This window comes from Tamandua tetradactyla, chromosome 15, assembly GCF_023851605.1.
Source record: "Tamandua tetradactyla isolate mTamTet1 chromosome 15, mTamTet1.pri, whole genome shotgun sequence".
Lineage (NCBI taxonomy): Eukaryota > Metazoa > Chordata > Mammalia > Pilosa > Myrmecophagidae > Tamandua > Tamandua tetradactyla.
This window is the reverse complement of record NC_135341.1, coordinates 55,953,839-55,978,432: the sequence shown is the minus strand read 5'-3', so window position 1 is coordinate 55,978,432 and position 24,594 is coordinate 55,953,839. Positions and strand designations below refer to the sequence as shown.

The 24,594-nt window shown below is 42.5% G+C and overlaps 1 protein-coding gene across 1 annotated transcript in view; it reads left to right on the top strand.

Annotated features, from left to right (window-relative positions):
* Window positions 1-252: 252 nt before the first annotated feature.
* GPD1L (glycerol-3-phosphate dehydrogenase 1 like) overlaps window positions 253-24,594 on the top strand; it is a 69,728-nt gene continuing 45,386 nt past the window's right edge. The window contains exons 1-2 of the mRNA XM_077129919.1: window positions 253-470; window positions 18,788-18,965. Of these exons, the coding sequence (XP_076986034.1) occupies window positions 424-470; window positions 18,788-18,965 (225 nt within the window). The 5' untranslated portion in view covers window positions 253-423. The remainder of the gene's footprint in view (window positions 471-18,787; window positions 18,966-24,594) is intronic.

The following is a 24,594-nucleotide window of genomic DNA, read 5'->3' as shown; positions in this document are numbered from 1 at the left end:
GAGTGTATCCTGAGGGTCCCGAGGCGCAACTGGTTGCGCAATGACCCGGGTCCGGAGACAGCGTCAGGTGAAGCTACGGCCACCCGCGCCAAGCCGACGGGGAGTGGCTTGGGGGCAGTAAGGGGGTGAGGGGTGGGGACTACAAGTCCCGGCATGCCTCGGGCAGGGGTGGGGCAGCGCCGGGGTCTGGCCGAGAGTTCTGCCAGGGCCGGGCTTGCGCAGTGGTTCTCCGGAGCCGTGGGGCGGGTCCTCGTGGGCTGTCAGCTGTGGCCTGGGGCGCCAGGGCGAGATTGGCCGCGGCCATTGGTGGATAGGCGGGCGAGGGCGGGGCCCGCCGAGAGCCGCCAGGGGCTAGGCCGAGCAAGCGGAGGCTGGCTGGTGGCCGGGGAGGCACTGCACAGGCTGCTGCGTTCTGGTCTGGCTATGGCAGCGGCGCCTCTGAAAGTGTGCATCGTGGGGTCGGGGAACTGGTGAGTGGCAGCGTGCAGGCGGCGCGGGCTCCGCCTCCAGGAAGCCGCTCTCCCGGGCGGGCGAGGGCCGCGGCCACCTCAGCGGCGTGGGCACCGGGCACTGTGCTCAGTGAGGTGGGGCGGGCGATCTCTCAGCCCCTCTGGGCATTGTGCGTCAAAGGAGGCCGCGCCGAAGCACTCGCCCCGCCCTGGGCTCGCGTACCGGTGGGGGACAGCGCGGTGAGAGGGCACACTGCGCCCGCGGGCACCTGTCTGCGCCCTGGTCGCCGCGTGGCGGGCGCACAGAGGCCACCTGCGCACCACGCCTGGGCATTTTGCGCAACAGCTTACGGGCGTACTCCACTCTCCACTGCAGATCGCCTTGATCGAGGGATTGTTCGAGGCTCAGACATTCCCAGGGTAGTTTCGGTGTTGAGAGAGTGCTAAAGGGCATGTGCATCCCGTGCGCGGGCAGTGCAGGTGCTGCCTTTCGAGGTTGCAGACTCACTCCCCGGTTCTGATAAGTCCAGTATTTTTTGAGAACGTTGTATCGGGAAGCAAATGTAAGTTACAACAGGCCCAGTTCCCAGAGTACTCCCGGGGCTTTGGCAATCCTCCCCTGGGGAGACGTTCGAAAAGCTTTGTGTCTCTACAGGGCTTTATTTGATTTTAACATTTATAAAGCACGTTGTGCCAGGAGCTCTCTTAAAGCGTTTACAAATGTCAGACCTTTTGGTTCCCTTTATCAAACTTACACGGTGGGATTCTGCGATGTGTGTGGGTGGATGTAGGAGTGAAAGTGGGAAAAGGAGGCACAGTATAGCATCTGGTTTTAAAAATCTTTTTTCCATTGCTGTGCACTATTTCTCATATCCGAGGGACTATATAGAAGAGGGATGGTGTCTTTTCAATGCTGTGCACCTGTGTTTTTTCAGTGACCTGACACTCCACATGGTTAAGGCTTCTAGGAGTGCTGCAGCAGTGGGTACTAGTTATTTAGACTTAGTCTTACTCCTTTCGGACTCTGTCCAGAAACTGGCTCTTCACTTTTCCATTCCATCAAGGCCAGTGTCTTCTCCCCTCTTTGCCCGGCTCTTGAGACCAGAACTTACCCTTAGTGCCTGGCACGGGCTAAATACTAAGCAAATGGCTGAAAACTAATTTTTAAAAATGTAATCATATTTGACTAGGCAATTCACATTTATTGTTCCAAAACCAAAAGGTAAAAATATCCACAGACAGTGAAAAAAAGTCTCCCTCCCACGCTTGACCTTCAGGTACCTCTTGGAGAAACTCCATTGTTAGTTTCTTCTGCTGTTTCTGGAGGAGTTTCCTGCAGATGAAAGTGAACCATACACATTCCTTTCTTCCCGTCTTCTGTGTATACAAGGGTACTATGCACCTCTGTAAGCTGCTTTTCTTCGACCAACAACAGAATGTTCTGTACAACATTTAGTGGAATTGCAGGGCTTCAGTTAGATTTTCAGCTTGGCTTTGCCCGTTTTAATCCCAAGGTCACCTGCATGAGAAGTCAGCTGCCCTGTTGGCCAATAGGAAAAAGCATCTAAATAGATGACAGCCCCCTTTCCTAACTTGTAAGGTGTAGTTGAAGTAGCACAGCCTTGCCGTGCTAGATTTGGGCTTGGATCAAGAGTAGTGAGGTGAACCTCCTCCCCCTTCCTCTGGAACTTGGCTGCCTGCCCAGGCCTTCACTCTCTTATACTTGACTATTTTCTTGGCCCCCTTCAGCCCAGGGAAGTGAAGTAGAACTTGGCCGGTGACAGTGCAGCAGAGAATTGAGAAATGGGCGGATGGTTTGGGCTGACTGCCTGGCTCCATTAATTACGGTATCAGATGGGAACAGTTGACTTCTCTTTTGCTGCCGTGTGTACAGAGCGACTCCAGAACTGTAGAGAGGATCCCAACCTCCTCCAAAGAGATTTAGGAATTTAGGAGCTGAAAGCAACATGGAGAAGGACCCAAAGGCCCAAATAGTGTTTGGTTCTGGTCAGTAGACATTTGAGTATTAGCGCTATGTAGGTTTTGTGCCTGGTGTTTAAGGGGGGTGGGGAGGTGACAGACACAGCTGGGCACAGTCCCTGCCCTTAAGGAATTTGTGTTGAGGTTTGAGATGGATAAGGTCTTAGAAGATAAATTTTGAAGAAAATGGAGTGGGAAATCTCACAAGATTAGACATTACATTCTTAATATGTGGTTCAAAGACTACTTGCTTCAGAATTACTGCTGAAGTTTGACTTGCTAAATGATATTCCCTGAGGGTGGGAGAGATTATTTCCTAAGGAACCCTTAGCCTTTGCTAATTTCAAAGCAGGTTAGGTTAAACCGAGATGGACCTACCCTTCCAGATCTGGCCCTCACCTCAGAAATGTAAATAATGCCTAAGCAATATTTACACTTGGGACTTCGAACAAACTCAGGGTGCTTATATAAATAAAGGTGTTGTCACATTCAGTAAGCTCATAGCTAAAAAATGTGGCCATAGTCCTCACACTGAGTACTTCCCCTTTATGTAAAGTATCATTAATTGCTAATTGCAATACAGTTACCAGAATAGTAGCTAACTTGCCAGGGACCTCGAAGCAGGAAGGACTTGGGAGGTCGTATAAGTTGCATTGGCCTGTCATGTGACATACGTCCTTCGCTCTCTGTCCAGGGGGCAGCATGGGCCCTGCTCTGCTGTCCAGGGCTGGGTATGCAGAGAGGCTCTTCCTAACCTGCATGACTGTTCACAGCCTCCTTGACCTGGAAAACAACAGACGCTTCTTAGGTTTCTCCAAGGGTGCAACCAAGTTTCTTCACCAGGACCTTGGGAAGATTACCAGACAGGATGAAGATACAGTTCTAGAACCAAGACCTCATTCCTCCCATGGCAGGGAGCCTGTGTTCAGAAGCACACCCCAACCCCTTCAGGAGGAAGGTCATCAGGAGTTCAGGAATCAATTCCCTATGTTTCTGTCCTGTAGTGCTCACATATTTGGCAGCTCTGAGGCCTTGGGTGCTTCTCTTTAAGCATCATGCTTATCATATTAGTACCTGTTGCAGAGGATTATGGTTAGGATTAAATGGGATGATTCAGAGAGAGTTCCTGGGGACTGGCACTCACAAATGTCAGCTGCTATTAGCATTATTAGTTTTAACATCCTTGACCAGTGTCATCATTAAGTCACAAAATGCAGCCAGTTGGAGTTTGGCTGAGAAGTAGAAGCAGAAAGCTGGAGAGAAAACGAAGGACAATGGGTGGGGTTGATAGCAGCTTGAGTTACTGGGAGCTGCCTATCTCTTGCCCTTGTTTTCATTGTCACCCTGCAACAGAGACTGAAGATCAGGGAGAACTTTGCCCTACTTTGCACTGATGACCTAAGCTGGGCTTGTGACTACCTTTTTTTAGTCTCTTGCAACTGTCTGAGTTCATGTTCTGGCTCTTTGTCCACCTTCATCCACTTTTCTCTATCATACTTGGTTTCTAGCATGATTCTCATTACACTTCCACATGGAAAACTCTGAAATAGCTTGTCATAGTAAATTAGCTCCTGTATTAGAAGAAAATCCCTCCCCCATTGACAGAGTTCTCTTGTAGGCCAGGATGAGAAAGTTGGGTACATGCATTCTTTAATTTAAACCTTATAACAAACCTACAAACCTGTTACTTTTATCCCTATTTGAGATAACAGACTGAGGCTTAGGGAAAACTTGCTGAGGGTTGATGGTTAATAAGGTGGTGTTGAAATTCAGAGCTTTCTAACTCCATAGCCCATGTCTCTATAAATTATTATTATTTTCAGGGAGAAGCATGCTCTTGCCTGAGTAATTTCATTTTCATAAAATATTGAGTATTTACTCTCCCCCAACAAATGTTCAGTCTAACGACTACTCCATTTACAAGAAATAAAATTGGAATGAGACCTTAAAAACCATCATGCTCAGTTTCTCTCCAAAGCAGGCCTTCCTTCTCTGGTAGACAAAACAGATGATCCTAACTTGCTATTTTTAAGGCAGCTGGCCTTCTTAAAATTAGTCTAGCAGTTTAATTGTTAGACACATCTTCGAAGCTGAAAATGTGCCGCCTTTAACTTTCACCCATTAATGAAAGTTAAAGGGTGAAATGAGTCAACTCTTTTCTAAGACACATTCTTTTGGAAGGAAAAGTCACATATCTACTAAGTCTTCTCTGTGGCAGGCCACGTAGTATCCTCAAGTCTCTCAATGGTTGTTGGTGGGAAGTGATTTCTGGGGTTCTAGTTACTATTTGAAAGTGGTTACCGGGGTCCTCACCATCAGGTCACCCCTTCTGCTTCCCACCCTCCACCCCCGATTCGGTGATGTCAAGAACTAAGCTCAGGGACCAGAAGGGTCCCCTTAAGGTAATATGAGTCATACTTTCCCATCATTCTAGTTTGGGGCTCAGCCCCTTCCACAATTGGAAGTTGTAAACTAAATCAGTTACCTATGTTCCATAATGGTCTACCCCCAAATTTAGTGACTTCAAAGAACAATCATTCATTAACCCAGAATTCTACAGATCAACAGTTTTGGGATGGACCCAGCTGAGTGGGTCTACTACGGGTCTAGCCTGAGCTCACTTGGTTACAGTCAGCTGGTGGGCTGGCTGGGATGACTGTTCGGAGATGGCTTCCCTCACATATCTGGCAGTGGGCAGGCTTCAGCCAGGGTACAGAAGTGCCTGGGCCACGCGTCTTTCATCCTTCAGCAGGCTAGCTTGGGCTTTTCCATATGGTAGCTGAGTTCCAGCAACAGTAAGAGAGTACAGACTTCAAATGCATAAGCATTTTTTCAAGCCTTTATAAATGAGACCAGATGCTTTTCTAGTCTGTGAATTGAGATTTATAGTCTCCTAAATCAGTGGCTTTCAACTTTTTTGTCTCCAAATAACTGACATAAATTTACATCATGACTCAGGATACAACATACAACCAGAAACAAATGTTACACAGTAACAAATGCTACTGTGAATGGTGGGCTCGATATTTTCTTTTCTCCTCTGTTTCATTTATTCGTGTGCTTTCATGAACCTCAATTTGAGGTTCTCATTCTCTTGAACACAGCTAGAGTGTATCTCTGGGGTGCTCATGACATTTGATTGTCTCTACCTGGTTTTTCTAGTGTTGAAGAAAGGAACTGGTTTGCAGGAATTGGGACTAGAAGAGTCAAAGCACTAGAATTTGTCCATGTTTCTCCAGCCTTGGTGAAGGAACTCTGACCTAAAGGCCCTAAAATCAGTATCTAGACAGAAATCTCCCCAGGATGAAATGAATAATTCGTGTAGTTACTCTGATGTGATGGAAATATCCTTGAGCATCTGAACTCCTTTTGTCAAAGAGTAGATTGAATCTTCTCATTTATAAATTGGTTCTCTTGAACAAACTATCTCCTACCCCCTATCTCCACCCAGTGGTAGGAAGTATCTTACATAGCCTGGCCTCCTTGTTTCTCATCCTTGTGGGTTGTCTGACATTCTGCATGTGTAAATACTTTAAAAACATTAAAGTGCTGTATAAACGTTAATAGTTATTGTGGATAAATCTGCAGTATCACTTATAATCAGGATGACCATGCATTCACATTGCCCTGGGACAGTCCTATTTTACACTTGTTGTCCAGTCTAATTATTAATAGTGTACCCCTTTACTCTCAAGAGTCTCTTGTTTTAAACACTAAATTTTATGATCACCCTGCCTATAATGAATTCTTATAATTTTTGGATCACATGATCCTAATCCCCAGAACCAAGACCAGCAATAATTACAAGTAGGTTTCATCTCAAAGTGCTGACTCCAGCTGATGATGACTACATGTATTTCTGTGTTAAGAAGAATTCTGAGGGAAAAAAAAGTAGCTTTGGCAGGAAAGAGTACTGTGATCTATGGTGGATAGATGGGAATGGGGATTAAGGTGGGAACTGGCAGCATCTCTGCTAAATTAGCTATCACTGCTTAGACTGAGGTGACTCTAAGGTAGAACCCACCCCTGCCTAATGCAGCCATGCTCAGCTTTGGTCCACAGCTGCACAAAGGTCAGATTCAGTAATAAGGATCAAAATTCTTTGAGCCCTTAACAAAGGTCAGAAATTCTCAGTGCTTTATGAACTATCACAGTTATTTCTTACAATATCACCATACTACTTTATTTCATAGATAAGGAGTCTGAATCATACAGAGCTGCTAAGTGATGGAGAATCGGAACTTAGTCTAGAGCCTGCACACGCACTTAACCCCTGCAGTCATCTGTCCACCCACCCATACACTCACTCATTCACTCACATATCCTTCCTTCCATCCATCTACCCATCCACTTTCTTTTTCAGTGTAATTTTTTTAATATGTAAACATTCATGTGGTTCAAAAATTATATGTATGAAAATTCTCCTTTCCGCCTTTACCATTATTTATTCTGCTCCACCACCATATACAAGTGATCACTATTACTGGCTTCTTGTGTAATGTTCTAGAATTCCTAAATGAATAGATAATTCTTAATAGATAAGTCTTGTTTCTTCTTTAGTGGTGTGTTTTTCTTTACACGAAAGGTAATACATTCTATGCCGGTGCTGTCCAGTAGAACTTTCTGCAGTGATGGAAATATTCTCTGTCTGTGCTAATACAGCTGCAACTGGCCATTATTTAGCTATTCGGTACTTGAAATGTGATTGTGACTAAATTTTTCATTTTGTTTAACTTTTTAAACTTTTTTTATTGTGTAGTATAACAAATATACAAAGCAAAGAAATAAAAGGGCAATCAATAGTTTTCAAAGCACTCTTCGACAAGTAGTTACAGGACAGATCCCAGACAATCCTCTCATATTTTTCCTTCTAGCTGCTCCAAAATATAGGAGGCTAGAGGAGTTAAATATTTTTTTTATCATCGTGAAGACTTTTTTCCTTTTTTTTGTGAAAAATAACATAGATACAAAAAAGCTATGAATTTCCAAGCACAGCACCACAATTAGTAGTAGAACATATTTCTGAGTTTGACATAGGTTACAATGTCACAATTTTAGGTTATTCCCTATAGCTGCTCTAAAATACTGAGACTAAAAGAGATATCAATGTAATGATTCAGCATTCATATTCATTTGTTAAATCCTATCTTCTCTGTATAACTCCACCATCACCTTTAATCTTTTCATCCCTCTCTTTAGGGGTGTTTGGGCTATGGCAATTCTAAATTTTTGATGTTGGAAGAGTCTGTCACTAATATGGAGTAGGGAGATGGAACTCTCTGATGTTCTGGAGAGGCTGGGCTAGGTTTCAGGATTTATCAGGACCAGGGACCCATCTGGAGGTTGTAGGTTTCTGGAAAGTTACTCTAGTGCCTGGAACCCTTGTGGAATCTTATATATTGCCCTAGGTATTCTTTAGGGTTTGCTGGAATGGTCCTGGTTGGGGATTGGCAGGTTATGATAGGTAGCAAGTTCTACCTGAAGTTTGCATAAGAGCAACCTCCAGAATTGCCTCTCGACAATATTTGAATTCTCTCTGCCACGGATACTTGATTAATTACACTTCTTTTCCTCTTTTGGTCAGGATGGAATTGTTGCTCCCATAGTGCCAGGTCTGAATTCATCCCTGGGGGTCCTCTTCCACGTCGCCAGGGAGACTTGCACCCCTGGATGTCATGACCCACGTAGAGGGGGAGGGGAATGATTTCACTTGTAGAGTTGGGCTTAGAGAGACTGAGGCCACATCTGAGCAACAACAGAGGTCCTCCAGCATTTTGTTAAATTTTAATTAATTAGAATTTTAATTTAAATATCATGTGTGGTTAGTGGCTGCCACATTGGACAATGACATGCTACATGCTACTTTTCACCTTGCTTTCTTCATTGAATGGTGTATCTTCAAGATCTTTCTCTATCTGTACATAGATAACCTCATTCTTTTTCACAGTTATATAGTATTCCAGGGTGTGGATACCTTTGTTTAATCAGGTCCCTGTTGATAGATATGAACAGTTCTACAGTAAATAACTATATTCATCCATCTGAAAATTTATATAAGCCAAAACTCTTAAAAAGACATGCAAAGTGATTTAGTCATGATTTCTTATTTCACTTTTCACTTGGTAATAAGCAAATATTAGGAGGGTGGAGAGCAGCATCCCAGCTTTAGAGTGGAAAGAAATATGAACCGAAAAGATGTTTGTTTGCTCTAAATTACTCAGCATGTCTAGGAAAGAGCTCAGATTTGAAAGCTGACATTTTACATCATTGAGACTGGTGGGTTTTTGAAAATAGTTTTCAGCAATTTGAGACTGGTGGGTTTTTGAAAATAGTTTTCAGCAATTTTCATCAGGCAGGGGTGTATATTCTTTCAGTTATTGTGTCAACAGTGAGCTGGTGCCATGCATTGCATGGTTCTTTTCCATTGCTACTAGATAAGCCTGTAGGATGTTTATCCAAAAGGCTTGTGGTAGGTAGGATGTAGAATAGACTGGTTTGAAGCACTGGGAAAACAATTACCTGAAGTGTTGGTTCGTAAAGGTGATCTATGAAACTGCGGCTTAGGCATTCTAGGACCCTGTGGGTTGGTCTCCTGCTACCTGGGCCTTTGATTCTGGTATGAATTCATCGCGCTCATTCAGATGGACACTCTTTCTGGGGTGGTGGGACTGACAGTTGATGCCTGGCTGACCAGGTCCTGGATAGAGCATTGTAGAACAGGCCGATAGAGTATGTAGCTCCCCCAAATCAAGTCTGCTTCTCTGGGAAAATGTGGAAATAACTATTGGCTAGGTTGAGGTTTAGGGATAATCTGTGGATTCAAGTTATGTCTACTAGTTTCCATTTTCCAGTTCTAACAGGCCCTGGGACCTGCTGAAGCTTGGTTGGGGATTTCTTAAACTATTTTAAAAGATGGGAATAATTTGTAATCAGAAAAAGAAAACTTAAGGAAATTGTACATGTCTAATTGTGGACAATTTAGAAAATACAGAAAAGTATGAAGAAGTAAAATAACCTTCACTTATAATCCTACCAACAAGACAGTGATGTGTTTGTTCAGCAAATGTTTTTGAGCATCCACTACAACAACGCTTCTCCAACTTCAGTGTGCCCGGAAATCAGCTGGGCCTCGCTACATTCAGAGGGGCTTGAATGAGGCCTGAGGTCCTGCTTTTCCAACAAGCTCCCCCACTTGCAGTTGCCCCTGGTCCGTGGATCACCCACTGGGGGACAGCAGAGCACAGACTGCACCGTATTTTATGTGTTTTCTTGTGATACTTTTTCTATGTATGTGTTTTTGAAGTTGTTTGTGGTCATACGGCATGTGCAATTTTGCAGCTTGCTTTTCTTAAATGTTACATTCTATCATAAGCATTTTCCTCTACAGCTGGAATGTTGATAGAGGGTTTTTTTTTTTTTTTACCTCTTCTCTTTTAAATGACGTTGGTCACATTGATCTTTTCTCCTCTGTGGTTTCTTCCTTTGATTTTAAGCTTAGAAAGCTTCCCTATCCAGAGATCAAATAAACATTCACCAAGTTGAATCTATTTTTAAGATACTTCATTTTTTTTACATTTGTGTCTAATAGTTTGGCATTTGATTGTACTTTAAAAGCTCTTTAACTGCAAAGAATTACACAAAATGTTAACAGTGGTTCTTCCTAGGTAGTGGGATTATTAATTGTTTTATCTTCTTTCACATAGTGCTTTTAGGAGCAAAATAGTAGACTTTATTTAAACCAAAATTGTTGGCACCATAGCCAAGGAAATGCTCTGGGAGAGATGGGGACATGGAATGTGGAGAAACTGGTTCATTCTCCTCCAGGGGCCTCACTAAAGAGAGAGATGGACTTAGGGCCTTTTCTGGCTGAGAGAGATTCTGCACCTTGTGAAGCAGCATGGACCAGAATTCTGCTGGGTACTGGCCTGACTTGATAGGCTGGCTGTTCCTTGGGTGAGACAACGTGTCCGCAGTCTGATTAAAATTGTACATCTTTTTAGAGAAGTGATGAAGATGTCTGTGGGCAGGGAGTGGGTGCCAAGGGGTCGGGGGGAAGTTTGCCTCACTAGAGGCCAGGGTGCCCAGCAGGGAGCTGTCTATCCAGCTCTGATCAGGGACAGTAGAGCAGGGTGGTGAGGACACGGCCTGGAGTTCAAATCTCTGTTCTTACACTAACCACCTGTGTGACCTCCAGTTTCTTCCTGTAAAAAATGGGAATAATAGTCACACATCTGTCGCAGAGGGTTGCTGAGGCTTAAAACAGGTAAGGTGCGTAAGTAAGGACTTAAAATAGTGGCTGACACCTGGAAGCACCGAATCACTGCTGTTTCCTTTTATATTTTTATTGTGGTAACATATATACAACATAAAATTTGCCATTTAACTACTTTCAAAGATACAGTTCAGTGGTTCAGTGGTATTAATTACATTCACAGTGTTGTGCAACTTGCACCACGATCCATTACCAAAACTTTTCCATCTCCCCAAGCAGAATCTCTGTACCCATTAAGCATTAACTGCCCTTGCCCTCTCCCCACCCAACCTGTAATCTACTTTCTGTCTATGAATTTGCATAGTCTAGGTATTTCATAAGACTGAAATTATACAATGTTTGTCCTTTTGTGTCTAGCATTTCACCCACCATGATTTCTTCAGTGTACAGCCATGTTGTCACATGTAGCAGAACGTCGCTCCTTTTTATGGCTGAACAATATTCCATTGTGTGGCTATACCACATTTTGTTCATCTGTTTATCTATTGATGGACAGTGGGTTGCTTCCATCTTTTGGCAACTGGGAATAATGCTGCTGTGAACATTGGTATGCAAATAATCCGAGTCCCCGCTTTCATTGCTTTTGGGTATATAACTAGTAGTGGGATTGCTGGGTCATATGGTAAGTTCTCAACTTATGCTGAGGGGCCACCAAACTGTCTCCCACAGCTGTTACATTATTTTACATTCCCTCCAGCAATGAATAAGGGTCCCTGCATTCTCACCATGTCTCTGCATTCTCACCAACACTAAATTTCCATTTTTTGAATAAGCCGGTGCTGTTTCTGTCCCCTTCTCACCCCTCCCCATCCTTGCCCTCTTCTCTACCGTCACCTCCCTCCCCATGCAATCCCATCCTCCCGCTCTTCTTTCTCTTCCCTCCCCTCCTGCTTACCTCCTCCTTCACTACTGCTCTTCTTTCACTGTCTCCTCTCCCTCCCTCAAGTTCTTCCTCTCCTTTGTCCTAGGCTCATTGCCTTTCCCATCTTCTCTCTCTTTCTCCTTTTACCCTCTCTCTTCTCTTCCCACTCCTCTCCCCTCCTCCCTAGAAGCTATTGGTAAATGCAGCGCCTCTTGTTTTTCACAGTCAAAGATGATCTGTACACCCCATCCTGGTACAGAGCTCCGCCCCCCCGCCCCCAGCCCCAGGGGCATTTCCCTCTCTCACCTGGTGTCACTGCTTGGCCACCTTGGTCACTGCGGCACAGTTATTTCATTTGTGGAACCCCATCAGTTGCCACTCATCAGTCTCCTGATTCCAGGAGGAGAGGGACTTGTTTGCTTTTGTTTCCTTGTATCCCTCGTGCCCAGCATGGTGCCTGAATAAATTATTCTAGTCAAAGAATAAATTGGCAGAAAGTGTGAGGTTTGGAAACTGACAAGTCACAGCGTTTGGGTAATTTCTTTACTCCATGTGAGCCTCAATTTCTTCAACTGTAAAATGGGGCTGATGTGCACCTCTTTTGTGGGTTGCTGTATAAATTAAATGAAATCTTAAATCAAGTACCTGGTTCCTAGCTGGCACTGGAACATTATTTCTCCTCCAAGTCCCTTTTAAATTTCAGTTGCATAGCCTTGGAGAAGTTGTGAGTCAGTCTATATTTTGAGGCCTAAGACTCAAGATAATTCATGATTTCACAGGTAATGTGATTTATACTGTATGTGAAGACACAGGGCAGCCCATCAGCAGACCCTAGTTGCTCTCCCAGTTCCTGCCTGGCTGTGATGTGAAGTCAGAGTGACTCTCAGCCTCAGGTGTCTTATTCTGCAAAATGAAGAGTTTGAATACGATTAAGCCAGCTACACTCTTATAACATTGGCTGTATCTGCTTCCTTCCTGTTCCATTATTTGCTTACTCTATCTTCTTTAAAAGTTGACTTAAAAAAAAAAAACTTTATATCACTACTGTATCATAAGTAGAAGGTAACAAAAAAATAGTAGATTGACAACGGAACAATGTTATAAAATTCCTTGCAGATACACTAATATGCCAAGGCTGGAGGCTGAGGTCTCCTGACTTTGTGAACAGCGGAAGTTAGGAAATATTAGAGAGGTGCTGTGTACATACCAGCACCCAAACGAGGCATTCAGGGCTCTTAGAAGGACCAATGCGAGTGGAAACGGGCACAAGTCTTGGTGATTCTTTGTCATTTGGGTAGTTTTCAGTCACTGGGAGAATCTTTGGCATGCATTCCTCACTGGGAAATACTGGATTTGATTGTCGCCTGGAAGGGACCTTAAATATCATCTGTCTCATACGTCATTTGTAGATGGATGAGCGGCGGCCATGTGTGGAAATGGCGGCTCACGCCCTTGTGCCAGCGGCGTAAGGACCCATGCCGGACGTGGCTGTGCAATGCCAGGACAGCTGGCTGAACCTCAGAGGCGTCCAGTGTGATGGTTAGACCCCAAGCCCTACAATGCCAGTCCACATACAAACCACCTTAGTGCACTCTACTCGATACCCTTATTTAATTGATTTTACTTTAAGTTCGGTTTTAATACACCTGTGCATGTTTTTGAACGGGTCACTCGGTCCCTTTTCTTTAGAACGTGTTATATCTCTTACAAGTGAACTGAGGTCTTACACTTATCCCTTTGCTTTATTTCATCCATTAGAAAAGAAAAACGTCTCCCAGAAAAGATGTTTCTTCATTGGTCAGAAGCAGTGACACCTGAGTAATGGACCCATCCAGTTCCATTTCAGCACCACAAAGAACATTTGGGGGTGGATAATACTTTTTGAGTTTTTATAAAGAACACAGATAAAAGTCGACCACAGGAAAATATTTGGTTCAACAGAGAAATTGAACCAAAAAAAGTTAACACAAAAATAAAACAAAATATGGTGATCTTTGAAGAAAGGTTATTGTGGATCATTTAGAGAGAACAAGACTAGGTGTTGTAGGTGCTAGGATCTTTTTTGTTTTCCCCTCTCCTTGTCCTTAAATTGAATTCTATGATGATTCTGCCAACCTTGAACCACCTCCCCCCAGCCCCATCCTTTAGTGACAGAGTGGTAACTTGACCTGGAATTATCTGAAGTTCCTATAGTTGCCTCAAAGTGGCTGTGTTGGTGTATCCATTAGCTATTGCTGCAAACTCCTCCTTTTCCTTTCACTCCAGTTCAGCTGCTTAAAATAACAGGCATTTATTATTGCTTATAGTCTTTGGCTCTAGATCAGCTGGATGGTCTTGGCTGGGCTGGGCTCAGTTATATATCAGCAGTCGCTGATTATTAGGTGTGAAGCTTTGTTGATCCTGGCTGGGCTCTCTTAATTTGGGGGGTGCCTAGCTGGTCTGGAATGGACTCAGCTGGGGCAACTGGGCTCTGTCCTCTACACGGCCTCTCCTCCAGGAGGCTAGCTCAGACTTGTTCACATGGTATCTAAGCAGGGTTCCAAAAGAAACAGCAGAAGCACACAAGGCCTCGTGAGACCTAGGCTTGGAACTGGCTTAGTGTCCCTTTTGCTGCATTCTGTTGGCCAAAGCAAGTCCCAAGGCTAGCCCAGATCCAGGTATTGGACAAATAGACTATGCATCCTGATGGGAGAAGCTGCAATGTCACATTGCAAAGGGGCTAGCTGCAGAGGGAGAGACTCGGGGTCATTTTTGCAATCCAAATTGGGACCTTGTCCAGAAGCTACAGTTATTAACAAGGATGCCTACCACCTGACATGAAATTAGGAAATTCTAAGATCCCCTGGAGTTCTAAAATTGAGTAACTCTAACGTTGTTGTCCTTCTGATGTTGCCCTTGGTTCATTTCTCTTCCCTCTTTTTCTGATTTTCCCACACACATTTCACCTGCCCTAATCAGCCCCGATGTTTGAAGCCCTTTGTGCTGCTTGGCAGGGATAGGGTGCTCCTCCCATGTCTTCTCCCTTTACCCCTCTGGGATCTTTCCATCATCATGAATCTCTCAACAGAGGGTTGAGCATGGGAGACCTCACCGGGATTGCACTTGGGTACTTGGTGTTTCAGCATGGCCTTTCACACACACAGCTTACCTTTCTCTCCACCTCTGCCTTTTAACTAGTAAACTTTTGAGTGCAGAGGTGTCCCCAGCATCTCACAAAATGCTTGATGGCCGATAGGTGCTCAGTAAATATTTGATGACTGTGATAAATGAGGTAATGCCTGATTGGGTGAAGTTATAATGAACCAGAGAGGAGGCAGAATAAGGTCCTGTTGGCTCACATAAGTAGATAAAAGACACTGGAGTTTCTTTTACTCATTTCTGTCTTGTCATTTTTAGCCTCATTGACCCCCATAGGATGCATAGACATTCCCTGGTGGGCGTCATTCTTAATAGGTCCAGTTTTCATTCAGAGTTTTTTCTTTTTTAATTATTTTTTAGAGCAGAAAATCATACAGAAAGTACCAAGTTCCCATATTACCCCCCTGACTGACACACACTTTCCCTATTAGTAACATTTTACATTAGTGTGGCACATTTGTTAGAACTGATGAACCAATATTATTATAATTGTATTATTAACTAAAGTCCATAGTTTACATTAGGGTTCACTCTTTGAGTTATACAATTCTATTTTTTTTTATTGTGGTAACATATATAAGATAAAATTTCTCATCTTAACCACTTTCAGCTATGCAGTTCATTGATTTTAATTTTATTCAAAATGTTGTGCTACCATCAACACCATCCATTACTGAAACTTTTCCATCACCCCAAACATGTACCAATTAAGGATTCGCTCCCGTTCCCCTCCCTCACTCCTGGTAACCTCTATCATTTCAGCAGATAAGAAATAGGTTTGCCCAAAGCAATAGTCTGAGTCCCCAATCTCGGGGTTTGTTCATATGAAACTTAACCCCACAAAGGATAGGTCAAGCCGACTTAAAATTAGGCCTTAGAGTCACCCCCAAGTGACTCTTTTGTTGCTCAGATGTGGCCTCTCTCTCCAGCCAATACAACAAGCAAACTCACCGCCCTCCCCCAGTCTATGTGGGACATGACTTCCAGGGGTGTGGATCTTCCTGGAAATGTGGGACAGAAATCCTAGAATGAGCTGAGACTCAGCATCAAGGGATTGAGAAAACCTTCTCGAACCAAAGGGGGAAGAGAGAAATGAGACAAAATAAAATGTCAATGGCTGAGAGATTCCAAACAGAGTCCAGAGGTTATCCTGGAGGTTATTCTTATGCATTAAATAGATATCACCTTGTTAGTCAGGATGTAATGGAGAGGCTGGAGGGAACTGTCTGAAATGTAGAGCTGTGTTCCAGTAGCCATGTTTCTTGAAGATGATTGTATAATGATATAGCTTTCACAATGTGGCTGTGTGATTGTGAAAACCTTGTTTCTGATGCTCCTTTTATCTACCTTATCAACAGATGAGTAAAACATGGAATAAAAATAAATAATAGGGGGAACAAATGTTAAAATAAATTTAGATTGAAATGCTAGTGATCAATGAAAGGGAGGAGTAAGGGGTATGGTATGTATGAATTTTTTTCTGTTGTCTTTTTCTTTTTCTGAATTGATGCAAATGTTCTAAGAAATGATCATGATGATGAATGCAACTATGTGATGATATTGTGAATTACTGATTATATATGTAGAATGGAATGATCATATGTTAAGAATGTTTGTGTTTGCTGTTATATATTTTTTAATTTAAAAATTAATGAAAATTAAAGCAAAAAAAAAATAAGTATGCTTCTTGTTGCAAATGCTTGGCTTCCTCAAAAGTTGGCTGCATAAGGAGTATAAAAAGAAGAAAGTATAGAGAGAAGCAAGAAGTAGGGAGGAATCTCTTGACTCTGATTTGTTTTTCCGCTTGATTTACTAGAGTTGGAGTCTTAGTGTCTAACCCATCCCCCGTTTTCCAGTTCCAGTTTTCTGGTCCATTCCCCAGAATCAGCTCTCTTTGACCTTGTATAAATTAACTTAGTGCCAGGGAGCACTGAGGGGCTATGATTAGGTAAGCAGCTGTTGCAAGATTAGAATAAAGGTGGTAATGGTCGTGTGGAGATTCCTCTTTTCTGACCTCTTTTCTACAAAGCATCAGGAGAATTGAATTGATGGGTATTTAGCTAATGAGCTGGCCTGCGGGAATAGAATAAGACTTTCACAGGTAAAGCCACATGACATTGATTTTTCATAGCTAGCCTTTGGTGAGGGAAGAGGACATCACTGTTCTGTATCACTGGACAGAGCAGTGATTTTCAATCCTGGCTGCACATCAGAGGCAACTGGGGGTGCTTTAAAAACTGATGCCTGTTTCCCTGTTTCCACCCCAAGACTTACAGCTTTAATTGCTCTGAGCTGTGGCCTGGGCCTCAGGATGTAAAAAATCTCAAGTAATTCTAATGTGCAGCCAAAGTTGAGGATCACTGATTCAGTTTATCCATTCTGTCTCAGGAAAGGGAAAATAATTAAAATCTATGTTAGAATTATTGAGTCTTCCTGGCTGTTAAAACACAAAATGTTTATATGTTGGAATGAATTAAAGTTGGGTTAGAATAACTGAGATTGGTGGGGGAGTCAGGATGAATGCCTCCAACATATTCCTCTCTGCATTGGCTTAGGGTTTTTTCCCAAAAAAAACCGGTTACTCACTCCCTACCCCATCCCACCAAATTGTCTTGAGAATAATTTTTAGGAAACATAATGAATGAACACTTTAACATTTGAATTAGCAAGGTGCTCGTTACCAGTTACCACGGTTTGTTGTTGTTGTTTCATTTGTTCCTGTTCTCACAACAGGAACATTATCTAAGAAACAAGCATTTCTCAGGTCAAAGTCCAAAGGGAGAAGCTGACGGGCTCCGCAGGATCACTTCCTCCCCTGGGCCAGTCTGCGGGGCTGGGTCCCCAGTGCACGGTCCACTCAGCAGCTGCAGAAGTGGGGTGGGTGGGGAAGCCACGCAGGCTGCTTGTGCAGACCGCGAACCCTGCTGTGTGGCAGGGAGACACGGAGCCAACCTTCTGTCCCTTGGACGCACCAGAGTTAGTCACAGTTCATTCCCTTCCCCAGTAAAATAGGCTGTGAGAGACTCATTAATTACCAGAATATGTCTGATGAACAGCAGTGCAGAAAAAAGAGAATTGGGCTGCCCACCAGATGGATGGGATAGACCACCCAGGCAGTGAGACCCTTCACCGTGTTCTTCGCTTCTTTTCTGGAATCTGCTCAGCTTCTTGTCTTTCTGTTAGGACTGTACCTTGGGTTTGTTGTAGTTGATCAAAATGCAGTTTATTTTACGGCTGCTACACTTTAATCTCCTTGATGGATTTGAAATATAGCCTCGTCTCCTTGGAGGCATGAAAAATCCTCTAATGTCATTCAAGGCTGACTGTGGTAGTTAGATTCAGTTGTCAGCTTGGCCAGGTGAAGGCACATAGTTCTATTGCTGTGGACATGAGCCAGTGGTACATGAGCTTCATCTGTTGCTCATTACATCTGCAGTCAGCTAGGAGGTGTGCCTGCTGCAATGAATGATGTTTGGTTTAATTGGCTGGTGCTTAAATGAGAGAGCGCAGCATAGCACAGCCCAAGCAGCTTGGCATACCTCATCTTAGCACTCTCAGCTCAGCCCAGGCCTTTGGAGATGCAGAAAGGAATCACCCCGGGGAAAGTTGTTGGAACCCAGAGGCCTGGAGAGAAGGCCAGCAGAGATTACCCTGAGCCTTCCCATGTAAGAAAGAACCTCAGATGAAAGTTGGCTGCCTTTCCTCTGAAGAGCTAATGAAATAAATCCCCTTTGATTAAAAGCCAATCAATCTGTCTCTGGTGTGGGGCATTCTAGCAGCTAGCAAACTAGAACACTGACTTTTAGATGGGTTTCTGTTCTGCCTGTGATAGATAGATTTTTACTAGTTTCAGAGGGTCTTTAACCTTATACCAAATTCTGGGGTTTCCCTGATTGCAGGGGTGGTATCCCAGGGGAAAACAACTAAGTTTCAAATGGTTGGAGGCTGAGAAAGTATAGCATTGCATCTCAAGTAAGCCCCAGTGCTTGAATCAGAATGAGAACGTGGCTCTGCTAAATTTTAATCTAATGTTCTTTCTCTTCTGAGTGAATTTAATTTTTTCCTTTTCCATGGTTTCTTTTGCAGGGGTTCAGCTGTTGCAAAAATAATTGGTAATAATGTCAAGAAACTTCATAAGTTTGCTTCCACAGTCAAGATGTGGGTCTTTGAAGAAACAGTTAATGGCAGAAAACTAACAGACATCATAAATAATGACCATGAAAATGTAAAATATCTCCCTGGACACAAGCTTCCAGAAAATGTGGTAAGACTTTAATATGTAAAGCACATTTGATTCATTCTGAAAGTTATGCTCAGCTACAGTGGCACTTGGAATTTGAAAGAAATGGGAAAGCCACTTCCCTTTTCCTTTGTTCCTTACCAAGTTGTTGTTTGGCTGGTTTGGGCTTTCCTGTCCCTGAAAATGGGTATTTGGGGTGCCAGTCACATGGGAACTGGAGCTAACAGCCTTGCCTTTGGCTGCTTGTATCCCCAACAACTCCTGATACACACTTAGCACATGCAACTTTGATCAACTTGCTATGACAGCTAATGTACTGGTCTGTAATTAAAATCAGGGTTCAGGGCTAAATTATAGAAGGATATAGGAGAAAATTGGAAATTGTAAGGCTGACAGCTTAAAATTCAGCCTTATTAGGTCTGGGAGGAAAAAATATAGGTTATTGCCTGGCCTCATTCTGCAGGGGAAGGAAAAAATGAACAAAGAAACTGAAAAGGGTGTCCCCTGCTGCTTGTCTCATTGGAATTTATGAACTTCTGTTGCCAGATTCATCCCTTGGTGGCTTTCTCTAACAGCGTGTTTGAAAACCAGACAGGCTGTCTTATTCCTATCGTTAACCTGAGAAACTCATCTTCTTGGTTAGCAAAATACCTTCAAAGACATATACGTATTCCCCAAGCCTCTGTGAGCATGTACTGTGTGCAAAGCTTGGTATTGGGTGCTGGAGACTGAAAGGAAATAAGATGGCATTGCTTGCTTCAAAGGTCAAGCTGAGTGACAGATTATCAAAGCATTAAGTACATGGAAGTTTGGAGATGCAAAGCCATCACTCAGAAAGATTTTTATTTGGCTTTAGTGATTAGTGCTCATTATTCTCAAGCTCTGCTAAGTAGTTCATATACAATGTATTTCAGCCTTTCAGAACTTTATTAGCTTGAAACTGTTCTTTTTCCCTGTTATTATGCTGATTCTGGTGAGAAATCAGGGCTCAAAGGAGTTAATGAACTTGCCCAAGGATAGAGTTGGGATTTAAACCCTGGTGGGCTCATTCCTGAACCTGCTGAGTCAGTTACCTTTGAGAGAATGACTTTCTCCTCAAAGGCCCTGAACCTAGGGTCAGCCAGCATTTCCCCACATTTATTCTTGGCATTATTGGCTGGCAGAGGAAGGATCCATAGCGTTGTGAATGTAGATGTTAAGTTATCCAAATAGCTAATGAAAAAAGTAAAAGAAACAGCTATTCCCGCTGCAGCAAAAGCTTCTGAGATCATTTCTAGTCCATCCTTGGAGTAGAAAATTCCACTGAGCTTCACTTTTCTCATCCCTGTCAGAACTGATGACTCCTTCCCTTCTGTTAATCACATACTTTATCATTATGTTCATTCCATGATGCTTTGTGTCAGCCGCTCATGGTTGTTCTTTATTCAACTGGGTGGAAGGTACACAGGTGATCTTTTTTTAAATTCTGTATAATATCTATATGCTGGGTATCTGCATGTATGCAATCTTGCATAATAAATTATTTGAAAAGATGCTGGTAGGGTGAGTGAACCTGGGCAGATAATGCCTCAGTTAACCAGGAGCTTCTCAATTTTAAAATGGGCTGGTGGTAGCCTTCGGGTTTTCTGTGGGGATTAAATGGGATGATCCATACAATTTGCTAGCACAGTGTTAAACATTGATTAAAGGCTAGTTTTAATGATTTTTTTTCCTTATGAATTCAAGGAGGGCTGTCTCTAAACCAATTGCTGCATTTCTGATACTGTAGGATTGCTATTTATGATGTCTCTCGTTGATGTACTGACTTGGGAGTGTGAGTCTTTCTTACATGGTGCGCACCTCTTTGGGTGTGGTTTCTTACAAAAGTCTGCATTCACGGCCTTTTCCTCAACATCTAGAATAGTGCCTGGCGTTATTTGGGTCTAAATAAATGCCAGGGACAGTGGAAATGGTGTAGAAGAACAAGTCAGGGCAATGAGTTTTGTTTCAGTGCTTTGGGGGGTATCCTATGGGGAATAAGGTTAAGTTGGCTAAGACTATTGGAAGGGAAAATAATCAGTCTTTTGGTAATAGGGTGAGAATTATACCTATTAATTTTGAGTGGAAGGCTTCAGAAAATCAGAATATAAGTTTGGGAAGTCTCCCTGTTAGCTGTTTTCCTCCCTTGGCTCCTGATTTTTATTTAGAATAGTAGGCTCCACCAGAGCTTTACAAATTTTAGTGTGCTTTGGAACCACTTAGCTGAACTGGAATTCTTGAATCCATCTCAGTTTCATTAGGTTTCAGATAAGGCCCATGATTTGCATTTCTAGCAGCTTCCCAGGTGATGGTGATACTGTCTGTGAAGGAACCTTTGGTCTGCACAATATGCCAGCTATTACTGGTGTGGTTGTAGAGAATCCAGGTAGTTGGCAGCTGTTTTTCAAAGGACTCCCCTTTACCAACAGTTGCAAATCTATTTAAGATCAGCAGATATTGTCTGTGTCTGAGAACTATTTTCAGTATATAAAGCAAGGATGAGAATTTCACCTATGATCTTGGCTGAAATTGAGGTTAGGGGAACCAAAGCGAGCCACCATATATAGCGACTATATATATATATGTAATATATATTATTAATATATATATTACTTTTTTATTGTATAATATAACATATACAAAGAAAAGAAAGAAAAAAGCAATAGTTTTAAAAGCACTCTTCAACAGGTAGTTAAACAGAATAGATCCCAGAGTTTGTCATGGGCTACCATACCATCATCTCAGATTTTTCCTTCTAGCTGCTCCAGAATATAAAGAGGCTAGAAAGAATAAGTATTTTTTTATCATCACAGTTGACTTTTTCTTTTCCTTTTTCTGAAAAATAACATATACATAAAAGCAAGACATTTCAAAGCACAGCACAACAATTAGTTGTAGAACAGATGTCAGAGTTTGGTATAGGTTACAGTTCCATAATTTTAAGTTTTTATTTCTAGCTGCTCTAAGATACTAGAGACTAAAAGAAATATCGATTTAGTGATTCAGCAATCATATTATATATGGAGTTATTCTCTGTATAATTCCACCATCACCTTTGATCTTTCTGTCCCACTCTTTAGGGGTATTTTGGACTATGGCTATTCTAACTTTTTCATATTTGAAGGGGCTCTCACTAATATAGGGTAGTGAGATGGAACTATCTAATGTTCTGGAGAGGCTGGGCCCTCTAGGTTTCAGGACTTATCTGGTCCAGGGACCCTTCTGGAGGTAGTAGGTTTCTAGAAACCTACTAGTGCATGCAACCTTTGTAGAATCTTATATATTGTTCTAGCTGTTCCTTAGGATTGACTGGAATGGTCCTGGTTGGGGTTTGGCAGGTTATGATAGGTAGCAATGTCTAACTGAAGCTTGTATAAGAGCAACCTCCAGAGTAGCCTCTCGACTCTATTTGAGTTCTGTCTGCCACTGATACTTTATTAATTATATTTTTTCCCCGTTTTGGTTAGGATGCAATTATTGATCCCACGATGCTAGGGCTGGATTCATCCCTGGGAGTCAGGGATTGCCAGGGAGTCAGGGATTGCCACATTGCCAGGGAAACCTTCACCCCTGTATGTCATGTCCCACATAGGAGGGAAGGCAATAATTTCACTTGTAGAGTTGGGCTTAGAGAGTGAGGCCACATCCGAGCAACAAAAGAAATCCTCCAGAAATAACTCTTAGGCATACCTATAGATAGGCTAAGCTTCTGTTACCTCCATAAGCTTCACAAGAGTAAGCCTCAAGATCAAGGGCTTGTCCTATTGATTTGGGTGTCCCTAATGGTTGACACAGCATCAGGATTTCCTGATGGTAAAGTTTAATAGTTCCGTATTTTTTCTCCCATCCCTCAAGGGACTTTGTCAATGCTTTTTGCTTATCTGCTTCATATATTCTAGGATGTATACCGTATTACATTAAGCTATACAGGATTAAAGGGCCTCATTCTTATTCTGGGCTCCCTGTGTCTCAGTTGTTCAACTGAGCTGTGCAGACAGGTTGAATTAGATTATGTGCTTCGGCAAATTTAGGTTCCGGACAAAATAAACCTTTCTTCCTTTGCTCAAAGAGTAGGTGTGGTTCTAAAATATAAACAATGTCGTCTTTACCCCTGTGTGCTGAATTGCCTTAATCCCAACTTGATTGGGCTCATTCTTATCTCTTAAATACCAGGTTATACATATATAAAACAGCCTCTCAAAATCCAGAAATAATAATTACCACTACAGAGTAAATGTGTCTGCTATAAAAGCTTACAATCAAGGCCCCTGTTTTCTTATAAGCATTTTCTAAAGGAGACCATACAATAATTGTTCTTTTGTTTCTGGCTTATTTTGCGTCATCAAATGTCCCACAGGTTTATTCATATCATCGCATTCCCCATGACTTCGTTCCTTTTGTAGAAGCAAAATATTTGATCATATGTATATACCATCGTTTACCAATCTACTTCTTAGTGCATCTTTCAAGCAACCTGCTTTCATTAGGCATCATGTATAATGCCTTTACCATGGTCGTAAAAGTGGAGTCATACAGTAACTATCCTTTTGTGTCTGGCTTATTTCATTCAGCGTTATGTCCTTAATGCTCATCCATCTTGTCATGTGCTTCAGGACCTCATTTCATCTTACTGCTGCATGATATGTATATACCACATTTTGTTAATCCACTAATCTATTGATGGGCATTTGAATTGTTTCCATCTTTTTTGCGATTGTGAATAATGCCTCTATGAACATTGGTGTGCAAATGTCTGTTTGTGTCATTGCTTTCAGCTCTTCTGATATACCAAATAGTACTACTGCTGGGTCATAGGGCAACTCGATATTTAGTTTCCTAAGGAACTGCCAAACAGTCTTCCATAAAGTGGCTGCACCATTATACATTCCCGCCAGCAGTGCATAGGTGTCCCAATTTCTCCACATCCTCTCCAACATTTGTTGTTTCCTGTTGGTTTAATAGCAGCCATTCTCATAGGTGTGAGGTGGTATCTCATTGTAGTCTTGATCTACATTTCCCTTAAAACCAATGAAAATGAGCATCTCTTTATGTGCTTTTAAGCCATATGTACTTCTCTTCAGAAAAATGCCTATTCATATCTTTTGCCCATTTTTATCTTTGGGTTGTTTGTTCTTTTGTTGTATGATTTCTTTATGTATATGGGATATCAAGCCTTTGTCTAATGTGTGATTTCTAAATATTTTCTCCCATTGAGTTGACTGCCTCTTCACCTTTTTGACAGTCTTCTGAAGTGCAGAGGCATTTCATTTTGACAAGTTCCCATTTATCTGTTTTTTCTTTTGTTGCTTGTGCTTTGGATGTAAAGTTTAGGAAGCTACCTCCTATTACTAGGTGTTTTAGTCTGCCAAAGCTGCCAGAGTACAACACACCAGAGATGGATTGGCTTTTAATAAAAGGGGATTTAATTAATTAAAAAACGTATAGTTCTTCAGAGGGAAAGGCAGCTAACTTTCAACGGAGTTTCTTTCTTACACGGGAAGGCACAAGGGCGATCTCTGCTGGCCTTCTCTCCAGGCCTCTGGGTTCCAACAGCTTTCCCCAGGATGATTCCTTTCTGCATCTCCAAAGGCCTGGGCCGAGCTATGAGTGCTGAGATGAGGTATGCTGAGCTGTT